Source organism: Falco naumanni, chromosome 12 (genome assembly GCF_017639655.2).
Source record: "Falco naumanni isolate bFalNau1 chromosome 12, bFalNau1.pat, whole genome shotgun sequence".
NCBI classification, from domain to species: Eukaryota; Metazoa; Chordata; class Aves; order Falconiformes; family Falconidae; genus Falco; species Falco naumanni.
Genome location: NC_054065.1, coordinates 2,584,268 through 2,593,606, shown reverse-complemented (window position 1 = coordinate 2,593,606; position 9,339 = coordinate 2,584,268). Strand labels below are relative to the sequence as shown.

Sequence of the window (9,339 nt, the reverse complement as noted above, 5' to 3'; positions counted from 1 at the left end):
TAATGTTTTATGTAAGATCAAATATAATTTACTGTTAATAATTTAAGGGATTATATAGGAAAGTTATTCTCTAGGCCAGCAGTGCCAGAGGTCTGCAACCTAGTATGCTGTTTTTCCAGGAGACCTCAAGTTCTCCAGGCCCTTCATGGTCAACATTGAGAAGGTAAACTTTAAGTTAAAGGCTTCGTGTTCAACTAGTGGGATATAGAGCTGCATTACTACGGCACAGTGCCCCAAGAAGCAAAGTTGGGGCCTTATATCCAGCTTATCCCTCCATAGAAAGAATGCCCTGGCATGCTGCTCCTCATCGTAACTGTGCCACCTACGAGAGCTTCTAAATCCCTGTAACGGCTCCTCACCCTCCCTTCAGTCCAGAAACTTTCCCACTGGGTGGGGAAATAATGGCATTTCATATGCAGAAGCAGCTCTTAGAAGTGACGATTGCTGGAACTTACATGGTGTCTAAAGGAACAGGCATTCCCCTGGGAAGGGCTCCTCACGGTTTTTATTTACTGAATTCAGAACAGGCAGGAAAACACATCAGACTTTCTATTTTGAATTGCAAATAGCTTGCCTAACCCGATCAAAGCCCCATACTATTGCTTGCAGTCACAATTCAGCTTAGACTAAAAAAAAATGTGTATTTATACGCAGGCTTTCAAAAAAAAGCACTCCAAGGAGCAAGCTGGGCGTCCAGCAAGAGCCAGCCCACCCAAAGCTGTGGGGAGAAGGTGGTGACGCCCATCTGTCACAGCGCAGGCCAGCCGCCCCACTGAGGGGCACGGCCCTGCCTCAGCACGGCAACCATGCCATACGCTGCCTACACAGTAGGGTTACAACGGGCCTACTACAACCTACTACTGTTACAATGGGCCTACTACAACCTACATAAGGTAAACCAGTAAATGCCGTGTTGTTCCCTCCTTCGCACCTCAGCCTCACGCAGCTCCGTCCTTAGTTGCCAAGACTCGCAGCCCGCTGCGCGGGACCCCCGCGGCCCCCACACGATGGCCGCCCTGTACCTGCACGCAGGTCCCTGTGGCGAAGGCGCCCGCCACCCCTGCAGAGCCACCCGGCTGCGGGCGGCAAAGCCGTGCCCGCCGTGAGGCAGCGGCCCCCCGGGGCCGGCAGCCCTCTCCCCTCACTGCTTCCCCGGCAGGCGCCCGCGCCCGCCCCCCGCAAGCCTCCTCCGGGGCGCCCTCACGGCCCCAACGTGGCGGCGCGGCCCCGCACCTGCCCCGCCTCGGGGCGCCGCGGCCGGGCGCGGGGAGCGGCGGAGGGCCGTGCCGCGCCCCGCCCCGCCGCAGGGCTCCGGCCGCCGCGGGGCCGGTAGGGGGCGCCCGGGGGCTCCGGTAGGAGCCGGGACCGTTTCTATTTAGCCGAAGGACGGCGGGAGGGGGGGAGAGGAGAGGGAGAGCGAGCGGGCGCCGGCACCGCAGCGGAGCCAGCGGAGGGACGGGGCCGAGCCGCTGCGGGGACGCGCCGCCGGGAGCACCGGCCCCGCCTCAGGTAGGAGCGGGCAGAGCGGGGCGGCAGCGTGCCCCGCCGCCCCCGGGGCGGCTTCGCGGGGCAGGGCCGGGTCCGGCAGGTGCTCGGCGGAGGCTTCTCCCCGCGGGGAGCCGGGTCGCTCCCGGGGCGGCCGGCGAGCCCCTATCGAGCGCTCCCTCTGCCACCCCGGAACGTGCGACAGCGGGGCGGTCGCGCTGCCTGCTCCTTGCCCGGCGCCGCAGCGCACCGCTTCGGCTCGGTGTGGCGTTAAGTGCGATGTTATTTTAAACTCCATTTAGTTATTATTATTTCCGGCCCCCCCCCTCCCCGCTGGATAAAACACAGCGGAGTGGCGGCGCGGCCGAGCCTCACCCTCCTCTCGCCGGAGCGCGGGGCCGCGTCCCGGCCGCCTCAGGTAGGGCCGGCGGGCGGCAGCGCCCCGGGACCCGCGCCCCGGGCACGGCCGAAGGGACCCCCGCCTCATTTGTTTTTCTCTCTTTCAAGGTTCACGATGTTGACAGCTATGTTCTTGGCTGCTCTCATTCTCATTACAGTACAGTCGCAGGAAACTGAAGAAACCATAACGTACACGGTAAGGTTTCATAGAGTTCGAGATAATTACTGCTTTGCGGGGATTCTTTCCTAAGTGACCCTTGAGAAAAGCCAAATTCCTTGCCATGCGATACAAAGGTCTTTCGAGTTCGAATGTTCACAATAAAATAAGCTCTTCCTGCACTGAAGCGGTGCTCGAAAGCTGGAGTTGACAAGACTGAGCAGAATGGGCTGCAACTGCCTGCTCTGAAAACCTCGTCTGTGCACTGAGCTGGATGAACTGAACAAAATTACGAGGTCTTAATATTTTTTTAATCCATTTTCATAAAGACGGGGTCCCTAGGAGCTTCGTTTGAAATATATGGAATTTGACAGATAATTAGGTCAAACATTCTTCTGTGTTTTCTTTTGGATGTTTCAAGCTGTTACTGACAAAATGTAAGTACTTCGGGACACTGTGCTCTTAATGAAGCATCTGAGCTCCTGAGCCGCTGCAGGGCTGGTCACTTCTGAGCTGCTTTTGAGCAGTGGTTTTGTGTGGCTTGATAAAATTGTACAAGAATACTGGAAATAGGTTCTGCTTGTAATCAAGTGATAAGGTAAGAGATTTAAAGGCCTTTTTCTAAGGGTTTGTTTTGGTTGGTTTTTTTTTAAGTCTGCTTCTGTTCAGTCTTTGGCTTGCATAATGCATGTCACAGAAGGAGTGGCAATTACATTGGCTTGGGCCAGGGAAAAACCCGCATTTTCACATCTGATTACAGTCGTAATCCCTGCAACTTGCTTCATATGGGTGGACCTCTGAATATGTGTACAGACATCAGCGCAATGCCACACAAGCAGAAAATTCTGCACACATGCAAAAAGTTAGAGAACCACAGCCAAAGACCGAGATTGTGTCTTATACAAGTAATCCCACTGAAGTCAGTGGGATGGCTCAAGCAAGTAAATATTGCAGAGTTGGACCTTGTTGTAGAAGACAGAGCTTAAGGAAGCCTCAAGTGAGCATCAGGAAGTCTGTCATAAACTACTTCTAACACGGCTTTAGAAGCAATAGATTATTCTTTCTTTCTGAAGGTTGGAAGCACTTTTATTTAGAGGGTCCTGTAATTTTTAAGTCCCTATATCTAAGTGGAAAATTAAGATCTAAATACCTTTTGAAAATCCAGACTAACATAGGGACCCCATCCCCCTTCCTTTCTGCATTTATGTCGTCTTTTCAAAAAATTAAGTAGCATTTTCTGATAAGACTACATAGTTCAGTTTATAGCAATGGAAAATTTCTAGCATGCATATATGACTTGGGTTCCTATACTCCATTTTCAGAGAGGTCTTAGCATGTAGGTGCTTCAGTGATCATTCGACTCCAATCATGTAAAACTACTTAACAAAAAAAAAATACTCAGCTTTTGGAAATTTTACTCTTAGGATGCTACTGTTTCTCATGCGTACATTGTATTCATTTAAGGCCAAATCCTTTTCTATTGGAAAAGTCCCTTCAGCTGCAGTAATAGAGGAACTTGGCTCCTTACAGTTAAATAGACAGTACTTCTGTTGTGTATTAACAGGAATTGGGTGATTCAGTAAATGCATGAATTAGCTGTTTTCCTTTGGGTTTGCATTTTCATAGCTAAAGTAACTTTGGTGTTGTCAACTCAGCATTTAGTCATTCCTTCAGAGATTGAGAATTGTAATAACAGTTTGCTGTCCACTTACCCCTTTGGAAGAAAAAGCCTCCAAAGTTACAACTCACTGCCAGATTTGGCAGATCACTGGTGTCACCTGCAAATAAAGAAAATATTTTCAGTCCAGTTGCTGAGTCAGTGTCCGTTAGTAACAAGTTCCTCAAAATAACTTGAGGATACTACATGGAACATGTGGATCTAGGTGTCAGAAGGTCAAATTTGTCACTTTTATAGTTCTTCTGCAGCAGAGGAGTTGCAACAAGACTTAGCTTGCTTGACTCTGACTAATTACATTAGCCGACTCTATTCTTTTTTTCTATAGGGCCATTAAAGTAATATCCTAGGCAGCATAGGATGCATATGCACTTACATAGTACACCTCAGTTGATTCATTGATATTTTAAATGTTTGCTGCAGTTGGTAGCATTGTGATACTTTGCTAATCAGGTTTTTTTAACTGTCACTTGTGATTAAAATTACTGCCCTCTAGACCATTTAATGGTTTTGATCAGAGGAATAATGAAAATGCCTACCTAACTGCAGGGCAGAATATTTAAAATTCTTCCTGAACTCACTAGTCTGCTTTGATATGAATAGTTGCTGAGTATAGTCTTGTTTGAATTTTGAGAAGTTTTATTTATCCAGGTAGTCCCCCTGTTATAAATTCTAACCGTTTATTGTACGTCTCACAATTATAAATTGTTCTTCCTAGACTGCAGTTCCTGGAGTCATGTAATTAAGAAGCATGTGAATGAATTTCCAGCTGTCGTGGGATCCTTCCCCATTGCTAGAGTGCTAATGGGAGAGAGTATAAAGTACAGGGGCATAAAAGCCCATTTAGTCCCTCTGGCAAACTGGCCCCAGGAATGAAAGATGTTCACCTGTTGGAAAGCAGTGAACCAGATCAAAATTCAGAAAACCTTGCTTCTCTTTCCTGAGATTTTCATACTGGTCACCTGGCTCAATCCAAAGGTTCATCTATTCCAGGATTCAGCCAATGACAGATGCTTTAAAACAGTGTATAGGAACAAGGCAAGGAGACAGTGATGCTTTTCTCACTTTGTTCTCCAGCCCCAGTAAAACCTACTGACTCAGGACAAACGATATCTTAGGAACCTCCTGAGACAAAGGCTCTCTCTGTAGGTACTTGTTGTTCCTGCACAGCAACGCTGTACCAATAGCCACTTTTCTACCCTACCAAGGTACGCAAACATTGCATTTCCCTTAGCATCAAACTTTGAGTTCATTGAAATATGATTGATTATTTTTCCAAAATAAAGAATACTGAGTAGCCTAACTTTTTTTTCTCCATAGCAATGCACGGATGGCTATGAATGGGATCCTGTTAGGCAACGGTGCAAAGGTACAGTAAATAATTTTCAAAGACATACTTGCCTTTGGTATTCTCTAAGTATTACCATTACACACCTCTGTTTTGGACAGGGAGGTGTGCTTGCATGTCTCATTGTGTTATTTGTATTACTGACTGTTTCAGAAGGTTCGACTGTTAAAAGCATGACTTGTGTTGTTGCTAACCACAGATATTGATGAGTGTGAAATAGTCCCAGATGCATGTAAAGGTGGGATGAAATGTGTTAACCACTATGGAGGATACCTCTGTCTACCTAGAACAGCGCAAATAATTGTAAATGAGCGAGAAGAAGCAGCAGCTGAATCCACTAGTGGTCGAAACAATGTCATTCGACGGACTCCAGCTGATCCTCACCGTGCTCCTCCAAACCCAACTCATCAAATTCAGTGTGCATCTGGGTATGAGCAAAGTGATCACAATGTGTGCCAAGGTAAGCAAGCTGCCGTGTGTTTTACTTACAGTATAACTGGAGTGTGTGTGATAACAAATCTAATGCCTGGAAAATGACAGCCTAGAACTCTGGCATTTGCTAGAATGTATTGTTGCACTATTAAACTGGACACATACACACTTAAGATATGTAAATAAAACACATGCATGTTCTTATTGTTCAAGGTAACGGAAATTGTGGTTTGTGGCAGCCTGACAGTCTGTTCCATCTATTTCAGACTAATAAGTAAATTAGTTGTTGTCTATAGATCCTCAAAAAAAACCTTAATGCAAGTAAGCAACTTTAGTCAAGTATTTTGTATTGTATTAAGTATGTCCAGGAGCGGCAGTAACTTCAAAAAAGTGGGCAGCGCAGCAACTCATATCATAGACAACTTATAAAGGTTTGCAAAACTGTATTACTCAGTAAGTGAATGCTGTATGGAACAAAAATCAACCGCCATATGAACTTTTACTTAGACCAGATTGTAATGCAGAAGAATACAGTGTTTTTTACTATGTATGAGGCATATTTCTCAAGTAGTAAGAACCAAACATCTGAACAGCTTGTGCCTTTCTGATCTCTATAGAAGTAGTTCTACGCAGACCCTGCCAGTTTACTTCCAGTCATGGTCTAGCCAGTCTTTGAAACTATGGCAATGAAGAGCATTCATCTGAGTGTACATACACCACACACAGGGCCAAAATTCTCAGGGTATTAGCAATGTTAATTGTGAGTCTGGTTCCTGAATGCATATAAGCACTACTGTAAACTGAGACTGTTTCATTTATTATTTTATATAAATAGTTTACTCTTATACTTGCTGAAGTAACAAATGTTTCATCCACTGTTTTGTTTTCTTTCATAAAAATGCATTCTACTCCATGTTCGCAAACTTGGTTTTCAAGCACATTAGTGGGATACCCGTGCAAACAGAAGGCAAAACTTGACCCCATGGTTCATGTTTTCCACTTTGTGGCCCATGACAGTATAATCATATAAAATAGTACTTGAGTGACTATAATAAGGGCAAGCTGTAATATACAGTGGTAGTTCCTTTCTCCCTGGTATTCATGTATACAGAACATTATTTATCACTAGTAAGTAAATTCCCTGTCATTCTGAAGCATAGTAATCATCATGGAGGCTGGATAAGTTATTTTTGTAGGCAAAGCCTCAGAGTTGCCTTTCTGGATTGTCTGCTAATATTCAACGTTTCTGTCACTCGAATTCAAGAATGTTAAGTAAAGAACCTACTGCAGGAGGTCAGTACCATGATCCCCTTAACACTGAGTGTTCACTGAGGGTTATAAAGGGAAAATCAATGCCAAAGATGGCAAGTGATTTTTTTTTTTCCCCTTAATTTCACTTGGCAAAGTAGCAGCAGAACCAAAACCAGAATACCCAACTCCTGTGTTTGAACCAGCTACTCCCTCCTTCAGGTAATGCTGAGTTACTGTGGCTGGCATTCATCTCCACTGGTGAATTGCAATAAACTGCTTCACCTTCAGCATGTAACAACATTTTTGATTTAAAAATGCTAGAAAACTTCAAAATGTGAGCCTCGCTTCTGCTACAATGGCTTTAGGTGTAGAAATCAGGGATAGCATAGGGAAGTTTAAGTGTGTAGTACCAATACCTTATATTCCAAATAAAGGTTAAGAGTTAGGGTTAACTTAGGGATTGACAACTGGCTGAGGGTTCTGTCTTGTAGAAGAGAAGATTGGTGGTGATACATTGCTATTATTTTACTCCATGCTTTGGCTTCCTGAAACTTGCAACTAAACATTTCTATTAAATTAACCAAAGATTTGTAAATTGATAATAACTAACTGTTGTTATAGTACCATAACTTTTTTAACTAGCAGACACACAAACTACGGTGAAATCTTTTGGGCTTGACTGAATGAGACTCTTTTTGCTACTAATTTCCCTATGCCAAACTTCCAATCTAAATGCAGAAAGCATGGAAATATTAGTTTGTAAAAGCTGAAATGTATTGTACTGAATGAATTCCAGCTGGAGAAAGGGTAGTGGACAGTGTGCTTAAAAGAAAGGATAAAAGACTTCTGGAGCACTTAAAGCATGCATTCAAATTCATGATCTTCATGCTTTTCACTGCTGAAAATATCTTATAAAAGATAATCTTGATCAGCAATGGTCCCACTGTGGATTTATTTAATTATGGTTAAAAGACTTTGCTATGATAACTGCTTGAGGCTCCTAGGGAGTGTAACTTACACATATAGTCACACTTAAGCTTGTTTTATTGTTTAGTAAATGAAATATGAAGTCCAGCTCCTTCTAATTGTTTGCAGATGTATGACATTTTCCTTCCAGTCCAGCAGCACTATTTTATAACCAATATGAAAGTGTGGAGACCTCTGCTTAAAACAACAACATGCTCTAAGGAGCTGTATTACTGACATCATACTGGAGTACGAGGGGCCTTCTGTTTTAATACAAATGTCCACTCGCTTTTTAAACACCGAATAGTGAGGGTATGATAGGTCAAACACACTCATGTTGGTTTTGGTGCTTGGAATAAACACACATCAATGACACTGGTCCTGTCGGACTTAAGAGGCTTCAGTGATGTGCTGAGCTTCATCGTTGGGTAAAGCATGGTGTGGCCAGATCCTGTTTCTGTTCCCAGAAATGAGAAACATTCAGAGCGGTGCATGATTCTCTGCACCTTATCTGCCAAAACATGGCCATGGGCCTGAGTTACAAAAGATACTTAATGCCTTCTTAACTTCTGACCTGAAGAAAACAAGTGACAACTACAGTATTTATCAGTGCTGAGAATTTTCTCTCTGTAATGCATACTGTTATCTATTCAAGACCACGTTGTGTATTAGTAACACAGGTGGCAGGTTGATAGCAAAGCACACTGCCTTGCAGAAGATGGCTCCATGGAAATGACAGCAGTTTCCTATGATATACATCATTTTTGTAACTACTAGTGATCTGAAGCATGTTCTTGTATAATTGTGTTGATGTTAGACGTGTGGGTAGCAAAAATCTCCTGCGAAATTATTAAAATACTGAACAGGAGCAGTAAGTACCAGGATCCCCTAAGACTGATGAAAAGATGAGGGTATATTTATTCTGGAGGAAGATCTCCTATGTAAATATGTACAGAGCACAAGTTTTGTGCTTCAACTTAAAACATTTTCACTGTATCTTAAATTCTGAGTTTATTGACCTCAACTAATCCTTGCTTTTCCCCATCACTGTATAGTCAGTTCACATTTCATAGTCACTTCTAAATTTGCCTTTAACAAAGGGCTGCTGAATTGGTCAGTAAGGTAGATTATAACACACAGCACCTGCTAGCACTTTCAGGAGGCCGCTCAGATGTTCTGACCTGTCATAGTGTGATTATCACCCAAATTGGGAAAAGCAAAAAAACAGAGTAAGAAATATTTTTAAGCAAATTACTGACTTAGCTATTATTCACAGATACTTTTTGCCTGATTAAAAAAAATAAATAGCTGCACTCTGTTGCCTGCATATAAGACTGAATTGTATTTGTACTGTGACTTGAGTCGGCTCCTATTGAAATCAAAAGAAAATCACTCAATTAATTCAATTTTGTCAAATCTAGTCTGCAAGAAATTACTAGCTTTTCCTAGAATGCTAATGACACTTGAATGAAAAAAGAAAAGACTGAGCAAAGGTACCAAATAAACTTGAGAAAGGGAAAAACACTTCCTTTTTTTCTTGCCTTCATATGATGCTGGTAATAGAAGCAATAAAGTAAGCAAACTTTTTTGCTCTTCAGCTGGATTAGCTTCTTTATTTATTATATT

General features: G+C 43.6%; 1 protein-coding gene across 2 annotated transcripts in view; it reads left to right on the top strand.

The window, feature by feature from the left end:
• The first annotated feature begins 1,395 nt into the window (after positions 1-1,395).
• EFEMP1 (EGF containing fibulin extracellular matrix protein 1) overlaps positions 1,396-9,339 on the top strand; it is a 49,511-nt gene continuing 41,567 nt past the window's right edge. The window contains exons 1-4 of one of the 2 annotated variants that reach the window (XM_040612266.1): positions 1,396-1,509; positions 1,993-2,080; positions 5,037-5,085; positions 5,264-5,524. In XM_040612266.1, coding sequence (XP_040468200.1) covers positions 2,000-2,080; positions 5,037-5,085; positions 5,264-5,524 — 391 coding nt within the window. In that variant the 5' untranslated portion in view covers positions 1,396-1,509; positions 1,993-1,999. Of the gene's footprint in view, positions 1,510-1,569; positions 1,904-1,992; positions 2,081-5,036; positions 5,086-5,263; positions 5,525-9,339 lie in introns of those variants that run through there. The other variant, XM_040612267.1, reaches the window with a different exon arrangement.